Below are 16,190 nucleotides of genomic sequence, written 5' to 3'. Positions count from 1 at the left end.
ATTGCTAATTTCTTCTTTTCGTTTTTCTGATGGAACTTGGGAGCCACAGCCTTTAAATTTTCTATCTTACTAAAACTAAATTTTCTATCTTACACTAAAAACTGAAATTCACCCTGACAGGAAAAATGCAAAGATAAAAACATGCAACATTTCTTATGTAACAGTAATCAGAGCAATCTTCCATCACATAAATCTTAGGCTATTAAAGTAAGAGGAACCTCTGGCCTCTTTCATATGGAGACCAGGAGGAAACTGCTGCCATCATTTATTTATTCCTTGGAGTATCCTAGATAAAAATCAATCAGCAACTTCCTTAAAAGCAGCTTTGTGAGTCTTGGAATGCTCAGTCTCTTAAATCAGTAATACAAACAAACCTTTTGAGGTAAGCTTAAATCACACAGCCTGGAAGTCAACCTCCAGTCTGACATTTTCCAAAGCACTGTTTTATGGAATCACGTCCCCATTTGGCCATTGTTCCACATTTTCCTTTTTTTTGGTTTTGTTTGTTTGTTTGTTTGGGGGGGTTTTGTTTTCTTTTGGTTTTGTTTGGTTGTTTTTGTTGGGTTGGGGGTTTTTGTTGTGGAGGTTTTTTGTGCTTTTTTGTTTGCTTGGTTTTTTGTTCTTTTTTTTTTTGCCCCTTTCCATTGTTTTCTTAGTGTACTTTTGCTCAGCTTTTCTAAAGGTGTTAGCAGTTGGTTTTGTCAACACAGTAGAATTCATAGGAGTGCTAAAGATCCACACTATCACAGAGAAATACATAAGAAACTAAGATATTAAGCATTTATATATTGGGATTTAAATAAACTGCCCCCAAGGGGAGGCCAAGAGAACTTTCTAAATGAATGATTTGGCATCTGCTGTAAAATCAAGGCCAAGGACTAAGAAAAAGGTACAAGCAGACTCACAGAATGGCTCAGGTTGGATGGGACCTCAGAGATCATCTGTTCCAACCTCCCCACCATGGGCAGGGACACCTCCCAACCAGATTCAGCTGCTCAAGGGCTCATCCAGCCTGGCCTTCAACACCTCCAGGGAGGAGGCAGCCACAACCTCCCTGGGTAACCTATTCCAGAGTCTCACCATGCTCATACTGAAGACTTCTTCCTCAGATCCAGTCTAACCCTACTCTCCCTCAGCTTCAAACCATTCCCCCTTGTCCTTTCTCCAGACACCCTGATGAAAAGTCCCTCTGCAGCCTTCCTGAAGGGTCCCTTCAGGTATTGGAAGGCAGCTCTAAGGTGTCCCCCCCCGACTCATCTCCAGGCTGAACACCCCCAGCTCCCTCAGCCTGTCCTCATAGCAGAAGTGCTTCATCCCTTGGATTATCCTTGTGGCCCTTCTCTGGACTCACTCCAATAGCTCTGTGTCCTCCTTATGATGGGGACACCAGAACTGGACTCAGTGTTCAGTTTATTATCAGAAGTGCTCTTCTGATGCATGTTACTGATCCACTGGAAATTTGAAAACCCAAAAAACCCCAAAGCAAGACCTAAAATAATTCTAACTTCCACATGGTTCCTTGGAGAAATCTTAGAATCCGCTTCCAGGCATGAAATTTGATAGATAAAAGGAGTTGCTGTGGACAGAGTGAGCAAAGGTAAACACATTCAATGGCAACTGAGTCTCCAAATGCCAACACCTGCAAGCATTATGGCAAAGCTTCTGTATTGTACCAATGAGTCTCCTTTAGGTTTCCCTGAGTGGAATCAGGGCTTCAGCAGAAGACTGCAAGGTGTCAGAAACTTACTGCAGTGGACCTCATCACTCCAATCATCACAGTCATTGTAGCCATTACACTGCAGTTTCCCTGGGATGCAGATCCCACTGGCACACATGAAACTCTCCTCTCCTCCGCACAGCGCTGGAAAAAGAGAAGAAAAGAACTCTTCAGGGGAAGAGGAAATCAGCAGAAATGAAAACCAGCTAGGGCCAGGGGTTGTGCCTGATGCACTTCAGCAATAAACCTCAAACTAATCAAATTCAAGCAAACTGCCATTTTCACCTAACTGTTGTTATTTCTAAACCAGGTATCCAGGCTGAGTTACCAGTGAGCTTCAATCTGCCATGACCTCTAAGAAGCATCTGCATGGAGTAACTGCTAACATTTGACCTTAGGAGTTCCCCACCCACCCCCATTAATAGATTCATTGGATTAAGTAGCCAACTGAAGTTAAAAACAGATGGATTTTTCCCAAGCCTGGGTGTTCAGGCAGAAGATTACAAGGTTGACAATTAACTATGACTTTAGCACAGGCATCTTTCAAGAGGAGAATGATTCTACAAACATTTTCATAACTCCTTGAATGCCAGAAGACAGCTATTTGATACATGGAGAACTGAGCTATATAAAGAGCCAAAAAAGACCCCAAACCTACAGCTTTAGGTATCCCAACAGAGATACCTTGCAGGGAAGTCAAAACACATTCCCGTTGAGGTCTCCCAAGGCACTCAAAATATGTCACCATTAATTTCTTTGCACCTTAGTTCATGCAACAGGAACCAAATTTCCAAGCCTCTGCTTAAAGAAACATTGGCTGAGAAAAATCTCTGTAAAGCATACACAAGAGGAAAAATATCAACTGAAAATTACATGGAGATCCAAAGTAAAGATCTCAGGTAGAAAAGAAAACATTCAGCACAGAAACTGGGTCTTGTTTTTGTTTAGATGTTTTCAAAAGCCACAGTTACCAGCCAGGTTCCTCAACAAAGCTAAACCAAACAGAAGGTTTTGCCTTCACTAGAAGATCAGTAAAAAAAAACCCAACCAACCAAACAAACAAAAAAACACCAACAAACAAACCACAACAAAACAGTAATTTTACTTTAAACATCAATATCTTAAATAAGAAATAGCTTTCAGAGATGGAGGAGTCAAAAAAATCCTGTTACTTTGCCAGTGTCAAGTTATTAAATGTACCCATGTGTGAGAACAGCAAGTTCAAACAAGAAAAATCTCATCAAAGGTCAAAGTTCTACTCATAGAAATGCAGAGAAATTGCAGTTCAAGCTTGGTATCCAAATTTGCCAAGAACAATAAAGATCTGTAACTGCAGCTTTCACCATTACACCATGATGCAAATCACAGACATGAAAAAGCAGCAGCAGAAGCAGCAGCAGCAGAAGCAGCAGCAGCAGAAGCAGCAGCAGCAGAAGCAGCAGCTTCAGAAGCAGCAGCAGCAGAAGCAGCAGCAGCAGAAGCAGCAGCTGCAGAAGCAGCAGCAGCAGAAGCAGCAGCAGCAGATGCAGCAGAAGCAGCAGCAGCAGCTATAAAATCTCTTCCCCCATTAAAGTCATTTTGCACCTGATCACATTTCTCATTTTAAATTGTTTAATTTTACATTTTTCCTATTTCCATAGAATTTAGTTCCTAATTCTTCTCCTCTTCTTCTCTCAATCTGATCACAGGATGTCAGGGGTTGGAAGGGACCTCCAGAGATCATCAAGTCCAACCTCCCTGACAGAGCAGGATCATAGAATCCAGCACAGGTCACACAGGAACACATCCAGATGAGTCTTAAAAGTTTCCAGAGAAGGAGACTCCACAACCTCTCTGGGCAGCCTGTTCCAGTGCTCTGGGACCCTCCCAGTGAAGAAGTTCCTCCTCATGTTGAGGTGGAACCTCCTGTGCTGGAGTTTCTATCCATTGCCCCTTGTCCTATCACAGGGTGCAACTGTGATGCTTGATAGAATCTAAAAAATATATTTATAATCTATATCTAAATCAAACAAAAAAGCATATTTATTCTCATCATAATTTTGTATTCCTCATAACACCTCCAACAAGCATATCCATGCAGAATACACTTTAACATTAAATTAAGGACAAATAACACAGTACATCAGAGGCTGGAAGGGACCTCAAGAGATCATCAGGCCCAAGCCCCTGCCAGAGCAGCATCACTTAGGGTAGTCTGCACAGGAATGCATCCAGGTGGGCTTGGAAAGTCTCCAGAGAAGGAGACTCCACAACCCTCCCTGGGGAGCTTGTTCCAATGCTATAAATTTTAGCAGCATGAGCTTTTATGTCCTCAGTTTGGCACTGCAGGAAATGATAGCACAAAGGTAACAAACCATACAAAAATTCAGATGAAACCATTCAAGAATCAACTATGATAATATTTCTGTCAACACTTGGTGATGTACCCAGCAGAATTCCCAGTGTAAGGAATTATCCCTGACAGTGAATATTGACCACAACAATGTGTTGATTAAGCACATTCTTGGGCAAAGAAAAACTGAGCTTAAGTGAAAAACTAGCGCATGCACTGCGATGATCCGTTTTAAATCCTCTTTCTGGAGCCCACACTTCACTCACAAAAGAAGGGAAAGTTCTTTTTAATGTGTTCCCACAAATTAGCCTGTCATGAAGTAACTCAGAATGCTCCATTTGGGTCGGGCCAATCCCAGCCACAAATCCAGGCTGGGGGTAGAGTGGGTTGAGAGTAGCTCTAAAGAGAAGGACTTGGGAGAGTTGGTTGCTGAGAAGCTCCCCAGGAGCCAGCAGTGCCCTCATGCAGCACAGCAGGCAGCTGTGTGCTGGGCTGCAGCCAGAGGAGTGTGGGCAGCAGAGCAAGAGAGGGGATTCTGCCCCTGGACTCTGCTCTGCTGAGACCACACCTCAAATACTGCCTCCAGTTCTGGTGTCCTCAGCATGAGAAGGACACAGAGATGTTGGAGTGAGTCCAGAGGAAGCCACAAAGATGATCCAAGAACTGGAACACCTCTGCTATAAGGATAGGCTGAGGGATCTGAGGGTGTTCAGCCTGGAGAAGACTCTGAGGGGACCTTAGAGCTGCCTTCCAGTACCTGAAGGGATTCTACAGGAAGGCTGCAGAGGGACATTTCCTAAGGGTGTCTAGAGACAGGACAAGGGGGAATGGTTTGAAGCTGAGGGAGAACAGGGTTAGACTGGAGCTGAGGAAGAAGTCTTCAGTATGAAGGTGGTGAGACTCTGGAATAGGCTGCCCAGGGAGACTGTGGCTGCCTCCTCCATGGGCGTGTTGAAGGCCAGGCTGGATGAAGCCTTGAGCAGCTGAGTCTAGTTGAGCAGCATCCCAGCCCATGACAGAGTCTGGAATAGATGATCTCTGAGGTCCCTTTCAACCTAAGCCTTTCTATAATTCTATGATGCAGGTAATCTCATTTTATATGTCTTCAGAAGAGCAAAAACATATAACCAAAATAAAGTAGAAAGCAATGTGGTGCTGATGAACTCTGTCAGTTTCACAAACTACATTAACACAATTTCATGACCTCAGTGATGAAAGAGTGAAAGATGTGAGAAATAATAAATACTGACTTTCCACCTTGCTACAGCAATTATTTTTTTATTTCATTCCATTTTGAAGACTTCAACTTTGAAGTCTTTAACTACTACTACTTTAACCCCTGTTTAACTTGTAAACATAGGATTTATTTGAATAACCCAGAACAATTACAACCTGTGAAGTCTCTTTCTTATATTGTTCAGGAATAAAAAAAAAAAAATTAAAAATTAAAAAAGAAGAAAAAAAACCAAAGAATCTACATGAAAAGAAAAAAATAAAAATATGTTAATGCTTGAATTAAATCTCTCCTTGGGGAAAAAAATAGATCTAAAAACTATTTTCATAATTTGCCACAGCTGTTTAAAACCAGTTTCTCACTGGGAAAAACAAAAGTTCTCATTGGGTTTTGCCATACACTTCTTGTACCTTTGAGAACAAAGAGTTTAAATAAAATGTAACATAACAAAGCAAGAGAATTTCTATTCTGGAAGTAATTTTTCTTGCACACTCTCTTTTATATAACTTAAATGGGCTTATTTGTTACAAACCTCAGGGCTAGGAAGTGCAGTTCAGGCCTCTTGTGCATCATTTTTTAACAGAAACAGATACTCACAATGCCTCTTTAGTAACAAAACAAAAGTAAGCATTGTCTGCCAGCTTCATACAGTTGTGTTGCTGGATAAAGAGCAGAAGCATCCTATTCACTCCTGCTTTTTGAAAGCATTTTACCATTTGAATGAACTGAAAAGTAATTTCAGGACACTTCCCAGAGCTCCTTGTTAATGTCACAGTCTCACAGTACATCAGAGGTTCCTGGAAGGGACCTCAAGAGATCATCAGGTCCAACCCCCTGCCAGAGCAGGATCACTTAGGGGAGTCTGCACAGGAAGGCATCCAGGTGGGTTTGGAAAGTCTCCAGAGAAGGAGACTCCACAACCCCCCTGGGCAGCCTGCTCCAGGGCTCTGTCACCCTCACTGGAAAGAAGTTTCTCCTCATGTTGAGCTGAAATCTTCTCTGTTCAAGCATGTACCTGTTGTTCCTTGTCTTACCACTGTGCGCCACCCAAAAGAGCCTGGCCCCCTCCCCTTGACACCCACCCCTCAGCTATTGATAGACATTGATCAGATCCCCTCTCAGCCTTCTCTTCTCCAGACTAAACAGCCCCAGGGCTCTCAGGCTCTCTTCACAGGGGAGATGCTCAAGTGCCCTAAGCATCCTCCTGGCTCTCTGTTGGATTCTCTCCAGCAGTCAGCCTCACTGCCAAGCTTTACTCTCATTCAGGCTGCTGTGGGGTACCTTTCCACAGTCTGACAGCATCAGGTAGCTTGGCTAGTAAATAAAATAACAGAAAAACATAGTGGCACTTGAAAGAAAGAAAAACAGACTATTTTTGTAAGTAGAGATGAGAAGAGAAGGCTCTGGGGAGACCTAATAGCAACCTTCCAGTACCTGGAGGGGGGCCTACAAGAAGAATGGAGAGAGGCTGTTTACAAAGCCCTGCAGTGAGAGGCTGAGGAGCAATGGCTTCAAACTGGAGAAGAGTAGATTTAGATTGGATGTCAGGAACAAGTTCTGCACCATGAGGGCAGTGGAACACTGGAACAGGTTGCCTAGGGAGGTGGTTGGGGCCCCATCCCTGAAGATATTCAAGGTGAGGCTTGACAGGGCTCTGGGCAACCTGATCACTGCTGACTGCAGAGGGGGTTGGAGTAAATGACTTTTGAAAGTCCCCTTCAATGCAGACCATTTTATGATCCTATGATTTTATGTGTACAGCAGCCCCCAGGAAGGTTTCTAAGCTTTCTTCCCCCCTCCCCAGAATGCATTATTGGATTTATGTGGAATTAATGAGCAATGATGCTTTCCTCTCACTTCCTTACACCTCACTAAACTATGAAACCACTTCTACCATCTATCACAAATCTCAACAGCTAAATTCCTAAATCCATTCTCAGAGATTTTCTCCCCTACTGAGTATTCACTTATCACTTGTACGAAAGGATAATCACCCTGACTGATATCAACCCCATCTACAGAGCTGCACCTTCCCTCTGTGTCTCATTCTGTGCACTCAGATGATTTTACTCTAATGGCTCATGGTTCAGATTTTCCAGTGCATTCACAACATCTGCTGTCACACCAGGACTGTGTGTCATAATAGTTCCTCCACAGTGGTAATGTGCACTCAATTTGCCACGCCTGTGGAGGTAAAATCTAGACCAAGAGAGAAATATCAGCAGGCATGCATGAACAAGCACATATCCACTAGATAATCCAAATTCCAACTAATAAATATTTTCCAGGTAATTATCCCCAGGATAAATGCTCTGGATTCTAAGTAGAAGGTTAGTCAAGCACACATTCCCCAATAAAGCTTGGAAAAGCATGAGAGATTCAAGGATTATTTTGAAGAGTGATAATTTTCAGTTCAGGAAATGTAAAGGACGTAGAATATTTAATCACAACCAGACAAAAGCAATCAAGAGAAAATTTTGCTTTGGATTGGGAGATACTGCCAGAAACCAAGCAGGTAGAGCAGCCAGACCTTATTTTTGACAAATACAAGAAATACCTAAAGCCCCAAAAGGGAATTACATCATCACACAAAACAAATCATATGCAAGGCATAGGTGGGCAGGGAGGGTTTCACTGCATGTAATCTGGAAGCATTGGTCTCCAGAAGAAACCACAAACTTCAGACATAAGCACCCATATGCCAAGGATATGCTCTCAGAATTTCCAGGAACTGAGCCCTGAGGAGAGCTTGAAAAGCACTTTAGGCTGAGCACTAAGTAAAAAGGGACTGGAACAGCAAACTGATCCCTGCTGTTTGGGTCTGCTGCATCCAGAGAAGTAAATTCTTTCAAATATCCAAACTGCAGAAAGTAATATTCAGCTACAGCATAACTGATTTCTGTAGGAGACACAGCCTGGTTAACCTGGCCTCTCACCTTTTCCAGTCATAGAGGAATCATATTGGAAAGATTCTGCTAAATCAAAAATGAATTCAAAATGTTCTCTGTAATCTATCATTCCACATGAAAATTATTCATACCCAAGCATCATGCACAGCAGCTCATGAATTAAAGATATCTTTTGTTTTATACAATGGGATGTCAGAACTGCTAATAAGCAGCCTGAGTCTTCATGGTCAGCCAAGTAAGGGCAGTGAATCTCACAGCTGGCTCTAAATATTTTCCCTTAGTGAGAAACCTCTTAGCAAGTATCCTGGGGTGCATGAAGAAGAATGTGTCCTGCAGATCAAGGGAGATCCTCCTCCTCCTCCTCCACTCTGCCCTAGTGAGGCCCCACCTAGAATACTGCATCCAGTTCTGGGCTCCCCAGTTAAAGAGGGACAGGGATCTGCTGGAGAGAGCCCAAGGAAGGGCTACCAGGATGCTGAAGGGACTGGAGCACTGCCTGGTGAGGAGAGGCTGAGAGCCCTGGGGCTGTTTAGTCTGGAGAGGAGAAGACTGAGAGGGGATCTGATCAATGTCTATCAATATCTGAGGGCTGGGGGTCACTAATGGAGTGGTATGGAGGGAGAGAGCCTTGGTAGGAAGCAGGGCATGGAAGCCTGGATGTTGTTGGCCAGGTATAGAGAGAGGTTTCTGTGAAGCTTTGGCTTGATGAGCTTCTGTGCTGAGCCCAAACTATGAATTTTGGTGTATTTTATACTCTTTGCTATGCTTTGAACTATATTGTAGTTTATACTCTTGGCTCTCTGTTGGACTTTCTCCAGCAGGTCTCTGTCTCTCTCAAACTGGGGAGCCCAAAACTGGACACAGGATTGCAGCTGTGGTCTCATCAGGGCAGAGTAGAGGGGGAGAAGAACTTCCCTAGACCTGCTGAACACACTTAAAGATCTTTTCCAAACCAAATAACTCCATGATTCTATTCCATGATCACTTTTCCCCTACCTCTTTTTCCTTTTCCTTGAAAGAGCTCAGAATTTTGGATGAAAACCAAAGAAGCCTCAAATCAAGACAAGCCTGAAAAAAAAATTCAGCCTAAACAGTTAAAGCACAGAAAAACTATAACCAAATGATAAACCCACTTCATAGCAGTAATGTGAAAGAACAGAACCAGAAATAAGAACTTTACCCCAGACCTTTCCCTACACAATAAAAAAAGAATAGATTAGTAAATAGGAACTCATTAATAGAGTGCAATAGAGAAGAAAGGAAACATACATTGCCTTCCTTTTTCTTGGTGTGGTGAGAAGCATACCCTTGCAGTGCTGTCATTTTCAGGTTTGGTTTGGAACTGAGAGCACTTCAGGAATTCTGGCCAAGAAGCATTAACCATACCCAGGACTGGTTCACAGCCTTCCTTTGCAGCCTCACAGAATGTCCTGCAGGGCAAGAGGCCTTGACTGGAGAAACAAAAATACAAAAGGTTATTGCTGTAGGAGACTGAATACATTTAAATAAATAACTAAATAAATACATAAATAAATAAACAAGTAAATAAATAAAAATACACTTTTTTTGGAAGAACTTTATGATCTACAGAGCAACATCAAAAAGCTGCAAAATCTCCATTGTTTATTGAAGGTGACATCAGCTCTGGCTTTCAGGTTCAATTTAAGCCCAAATTTAAGCTCAGAACAGTTTCAAAGTTCAACTCTGTACAAGCCCAAGCTAAGATTCCATCAGCAAATGAACCAGTGTAATGATGAGGTAACATCATACAGGAGAAACCTTGCTTTCTTAGCCTCTCCTCCTTCCCTTTCTTTATCACAGAATTGTCAGAGTTGGAAGGGACCTCAAAGCTCATCCAGTTCCAACCCTCTTGCCATGGGCAGGGACACCTCACACTAGATCAAGTTGCTCAGAGCCACATCCAGCCTGGCCTTAAAAACCTCCAGGGATGAGGCTTCCACCACCTCCCTGGGCAACCTGTGCCAGTGCCTCACCACCCTCACAGGAATGCATTCAGACAGGGCTTGAAAGTCTCCAGAGAAGGAGAGTCCACAACTGCCCTGGGCAGCCTGTTCCAGTGCTCTGTGACCCTCATTGTAAAGAAGTTTCTCCTCATGCTGAGCTGAAGTCTTCTATCGCAGAATCCACAAGGTTGGAAAAGACCTCCAGGATCATCGAGTCCAGCCTGTTACCCAAGACCTCATGACTACTAAACCATGGCACCAAGTGCCACGTCCAATCCCCTCTTGAACACCTCCAGGGATGGTGACTCCACCACCTCCCTGGGCAGCACATTCCAATGGCTAACAACTCTCTCTGTGAAGAACTTTCTCCTCACCTCCAGCCTAAACCTCCCCAGGCACAGCTTGAGACTGTGTCCTCTTGTTCTGGTGCTGCTTGCCTGGGAGAAGAGCCCAACCCCCACCTGGCTACAACCTCCCTTCAGGTAGTTGTAGACAGCAATGAGGTCTGCCCTGAGCCTCCTCTTCTCCAGGCTAAACACCCCCAGCTCCCTCAGCCTCTCCTCATAGGGTTTGTGTTCCAGGCCTCTCCCCAGCCTCCTTGCCCTTCTCTGGACACATTCAAGTCTCTCAATGTCCTTCTTAAATTGAGGAGCCCAGAACTGGACACAGTACTCAAGGTGTGGCCTAACCAGTGCGGAGTACAGGGCAGGATGACCTCCCTGCTCCTGCTGGCCACACTATTCCTGATGCAGGCCAGGATGCCATTGGCTCTCTTGGCCACCTGGGCACACTGCTGGCTCATGTTCAGCTGCTGTCAACCAGTACCCCCAGGTCCCTTTCTGCCTGGCTGCTCTCCAGCCACTCTGTCCCCAGCCTGTAGCTCTGCATGGGGTTGTAGTTGCCAAAGTGCAGCACCTGGCACTTGGGCTTGTTGAATGCCATCCTGTTGGACTCTGCCCATCTGTGAACCCATTGTTCCTTGTCTTATCCCTGTGAACCACCCAAAAGAGCCTGGTCCCCTCCACTTGACTCTCACACCTCAGCTACTGATAGACATTGATCAGATCCCCTCTCAGTCTTCTCTTCTCCAGACTAAACAGCACCAGGGCTCTCAGTCTCTCTTTGTCAGGCAGATTCTCAAGTCCCCTAATCCTTGTGGCTCTTTGTTGGATTCTCTCCAGCAGATCCCTGTCTGTCTTGAACTGGAAAGCCCCAAACTGGACACAGTATTCCAGGTGTAGTCTCACCAGGGCAGAGTAGAAGGGCAGAAGAACCTTCCTAGACCTGCTGAACACACTTTTCTTGATGCACACCACATCACCACACACACATGTGTGTATATATATATTTACACACGTGTGTGTATATATATATGTGTGTGTGTGTGTATATATATACACACATATATACACATATATATATTATAATTCAGAAATTGCTAGGCTTCTAAATGGCAACTGCTCAGTGATTAAATAAGCCAAGCAGAATGTGCAGTCTCTAGAGGAGCTCTGACAAACAAGAAGAGACAGGATCCCCCAGCCAGTACTGTAATATTTGGCAGAGTTTCCATGTTCAGTCATGTGTGCTCCATAAATTAAATATTTCTGGCTAATGTCCAAGTTCAGGATGGACATATCACTTAATCTAGAAGAGATGATTTTAAAAATAAATAAATCTCCATCTTGATTAGTCTTATTTACAGCTACTTAGAGACCAATCCTTTTAAAAATAAATGGGCAGGTCTATGGAAATCTTAACATAATTTATTTGGCGTCAGTGGCAGGCACAGAAGTATGTTAAAATGTTATTAGGGAGCATTTCTGCTCTTCAGGATAATCATGGGGGGGAAAAAACCCCAACAAACCTCTTGCTGAAAATGCAGTCTGATGGAAAAAAAAAAAAAAAAAACAGGTATGTGACAGAGTTTTAACTCTGGTTGGTTTCCCCACGCTGTAAAGTTCTGCTGTAGGCTAAGGGAAATTAGGAGTTCATTGGTATAACCATAAGGAAAAATCCTTCAGAGGCTAGAGAGTGCCAGGGGGGCAGGCAGTTCATCCCAGGATATTGTAATCTGTTATTCCATTCTGTTTTCCTGTATCTCTCTCTTTTAGGGAGTGCACAGCCAATTCTCTCTCCTCTCTGTCTCAGGATGTGTGTGCTGTTATCTTTATGGTTTGTGGGGAGAGGTTTTTCTCCTGGCCTTGGCTGGCAGCGAATTTCCAGCTGTACCACAGGGTTGTTGGAGCCTGCAGTCTGGCTGGGGGCAGTTTGGCTCCTCCTGTGCCTGCTGAGGCTGAGGGGGGTGGAGGTTTCTGGAAGGTTTTGGCCTGGTAGGTCCAGGTGAAGGACTGAGCCTCATTTGTGAATGTATTCCTTTTACCTGAGTACCTTTTGAATGTATTTGTAAACAGCATTTCCATTTAAACTTCCCATCCAGTGTGGAGCATTTTACTTTTTCTCCTTGGGAAGGGGTAAAATATCTCTGCTGTCCTTTTGCCCTGGGTTGTGCCTGGCTCAAAACTAGGATAAGTTCCTACTTCAGTTATTTCAGCTGCACAGAAGTAACAACCTTACAAATAGTATGGTACCAAAAAAAAAAAAAAAGACAAAATGTTCTTCATAGTTTACTAGAAATTATATTAAGGGTAAAGAGAATAAGCCAAGAGGTTTAATTTGTATGTGGGGTGTAAGATATCTTCAGAGAAGCTCTTTAACAAGAGAGTTTTATACCAAATACTCATTGAAGCAGACATATAAACACACTACATGCTCTGAACCCACTGTGTTAAGTGATTTTAAGCTTCCAAAAGTGGCTGCACGCTGCTTGAAAGCAGAGGGGATCTGATTTCCTCATGCCAGTCACCTAGAGTTCACTTAAATGAGAATTCAAATTGCCTAATTATAATCATCCATGGATGTAGTCCTCATCCCTCACTCAGAGGCCACTTCACATTGCCAGACAAATTCTTTCCAGAAGTTACTCCTTCTGCAACACTGATTTCTCTCCCCTGCAATCACATTACCATACCCAGGGCTCATCAGTACATTCTGTAACTCACTTAAGTGGTTGTTTTGAGTAATAGAAATTATGTCAAAAGCATGCTACAAGAAGCAGCAAAGAGAGGGAAGATCCTTTCAGCAACTATTTTCCTCAAGCTGCAGACTGTTCAAGGTAGCTCAAGGGTCTGGCTCTCAAACTCGGGAGCCACTGAGGGTATGGCTCTTGATATAGCTTTTCTGGATGTAGCAGCAGCATCTTGTTCCCAAATCACAGAATCACAGAAACATTCAGGTTGGAAAAGTCCCTCAAGATCACCAAGTCCAACCATTAACGCTACTTTACAAGGCTCACCCCTAAACCATATCCCTAAGCACCACATCCAAACCACCTTGAAACACATCCAGGCTTGGTGACTCCACCACTTCCCTGGGCAGCACATTCCAATCCCTGACCACTCTTGCTGGGAAAATTTTTTCCCAATATCCAGTCTAAACCTACCCAGTCATAGCTGGGTCTGTATGCCTATATCTGTTCCTGTGCTGATTTCAGCTTTCCAGTAACAGCTGTTTGCAGGCTGTATAGTGAGCCAGGTCAAGCAACTGAATTAAGAAAGTTTTGGGGCTTTTTTCCTTCTATCTGGCAACTGAATTGGCCCTTCCAAAGGGATACAGGCAAAGCTGTGTGGAAGGGGAGAGGTAGAAATTGCTAGGGCTGACAAAACATTAAATAAATGCACAACTAGTCATCCTGCAGGGAGTCTCCATGCAACCTGGGAAATTCAACCACAGATCTAGTGCTCCTTATTTTCTGGGGCATTTCTTTGTGCCTCCACATTAGTATCTCCCTTGGTAAAAGCTCCATCACAGTCATGTCCTATTGAGAAATTAGCTACTGCAATGTTACACAAATCAAAACAACAGAAGGAAAATGACTTGCAGAAGGTCATAAACTGACAGAGCACTGCAACAGGCTGCCCAGAGAGGTTGTGGAGTGTCCTTCTCTGGAGACATTCCAAACCTTCCTGGATGCGTTCCTGTGTGGCTTGCTCTAGGTGACCCTGCTCTGGAAGGACTGGATGATCTTTTGAGCTCCCTTCCCACCCCTAACATGCAGTGAAGGCTGAAAACTCAGCAAGGTCACCCTTAGAATACACAACTGTTGACCACACCTGTTCTGTCTCAAGATCACATTTGCTGTTCAGTAGACAACCTGGCTGAAGGCAGACTGATGGAACCTTTTCAGCTACTGCTGGTCCTCATTGCTCTTCTTTCCCCAAATCCACCCCTTCAGATGTTCCTGGATAACTGTTTCTGTGGCCACCCAGCAAGCTGTATTCAGGTATTCAGCCAAGTTAAAATCACCTGCAGGCTATTTTTCTGATCAATTTCTTTCACCCAAACCTGTTTAAACAGAAGTGGCTATGAGAGGAAACATTAATCACAGTACAGCCTTGCTACAGGGTACGGAGGGATAATCCACTCTGTCATTCATAGGCACACAAGATAAGAATGATGACAGCTCTAAGGCCTGAGGTAGAATAAAGGAACCAGGAATAAAATATGAGAGACTTCAGAGCAGAAGAAATGTGAAAATTATGGGAAAGAGAAAACTGAGGTTATCCTTTGTGTTTCTACAGTCCCCAACTCAAGTAAGTTAAAGTGACGAGCTGACACACCAGCCATTGTTAGTTCTAATTGTTATTACTACTCTCCAGGATTTTCTAACAATGAAGACTTCCACAGAACATTAATGGCACAGAAGGAAGCTTCAACAGTAGGGGAAACACCCACACCAAATGCTACAGTTGTTTAGTGACAGTTCTTGTGACATCTTTTTCTGTACTCTCTCAGAGTACTCCAGCATGCAGAGCAGAGCAGAATATTCAGAGACACTGAGCAGAGCTGAGGCAAGCTCATAAAACCTTCAATATTACTTTCTGGTTTGTGGAACTGTAAATGAAGGGGCTAATTAAGGTTTCATTTTTCACATAATCCAGGGGAAAAAATCACGTATTTCTGTCTTTCATTGTTCAGTTTTCATCTTCACCCTGCCAATTATTCCAATAGACTGCATTGTATTTTCTATTTTCTCTCCAGAGATGGGTTTGAATTTGAAATTTGCTTCTTTACATAGTGAGAAAAATCTGAAAAGAAAGTAAGATTACTGAAGAGTTTTGTAGTTACTTCACTTGACAAAATGAAATTGAACTCATACAGCAACGTTCAGGGAAGTTTCCCTTAACTCCATGAAAGGCTTTTTAGCACTGAATGCAGAGCTAACTGCACATTTCTGACCTCATACCTTGTTCTTAGCTCACATGCATGCACTGTTTTCTTGAAGCAGGTTCCTGCCAGTAAGCACAATGATGAACAATTAACCTGTAAAAGGACTGCACAGGACCCACAGTCTGAGAAACATCTCTTAAAAGAGGAGGGAAATAAAAAGGCTTCAGAGGTGATTCTGGCAAGAGGAAGCTGCAGCTCATTTCCACCGAGGTGGAAGGCTGAAAAATGGCTCCAGACCTACATGAAATTAAGGTCTACTGTTAACTGTCTGGAGCTGCTGGTAGGTGCCCAGTCACCAGCCCTGCAGGGACTCAGCACAAGGATTTACATCTGGTGCACAAAGGCAGTTCACACTCATGCACTCATGAATACTTGGAAGTTGAGGCATAGGAAGTTCCATGGAAGCAGGAGAAAGAATTATTTCAGTGTGAGGGTGACAGAACACTGGAACAGGCTGCCCAGGGGGGTTGTGGAGTCTGCCTCTCTGGAGATATTCAAAGCCCACCTGGATGTCTTCCTGTGTGATCTGGTATAGGTGATCCTGCCCTGGCAGGTGAGTTAGACTGGATGATCTCTCGAGGTCCCTTCCAGCCCCTGACATTCCGTGATTCTGTGCTGTCACATGGCTGGCAGTTACAGAGGGGCCACAAGAGGAATACCCTTTCCAAGAGTGGAAAAAGCCTGGTTTATACAATGAGGCTGAAAAACATGGAGCATGCAATCTGTTTGTAAGGCTATGAGAACACAA

At 43.7% G+C, this 16,190-nt stretch overlaps 1 protein-coding gene across 1 annotated transcript in view; it reads right to left on the bottom strand.

Moving 5' to 3' along the window:
• The window catches only part of CORIN (corin, serine peptidase), a 132,661-nt gene that overhangs the window by 54,083 nt on the left and 62,388 nt on the right, over positions 1-16,190 (bottom strand). Inside the window, exons 5-6 of the mRNA XM_054383028.1 lie at positions 9,462-9,643; positions 1,748-1,861 (exon numbers count right to left, since the gene is read on the bottom strand). Of these exons, the coding sequence (XP_054239003.1) occupies positions 1,748-1,861; positions 9,462-9,643 (296 nt within the window). The remainder of the gene's footprint in view (positions 1-1,747; positions 1,862-9,461; positions 9,644-16,190) is intronic.

This window comes from Indicator indicator, chromosome 8, assembly GCF_027791375.1.
Source record: "Indicator indicator isolate 239-I01 chromosome 8, UM_Iind_1.1, whole genome shotgun sequence".
Taxonomy (NCBI): Eukaryota; Metazoa; Chordata; class Aves; order Piciformes; family Indicatoridae; genus Indicator; species Indicator indicator.
The sequence above is the reverse complement of the archived record's forward strand: the minus strand, read 5'-3'. Positions and strand labels throughout refer to the sequence as shown.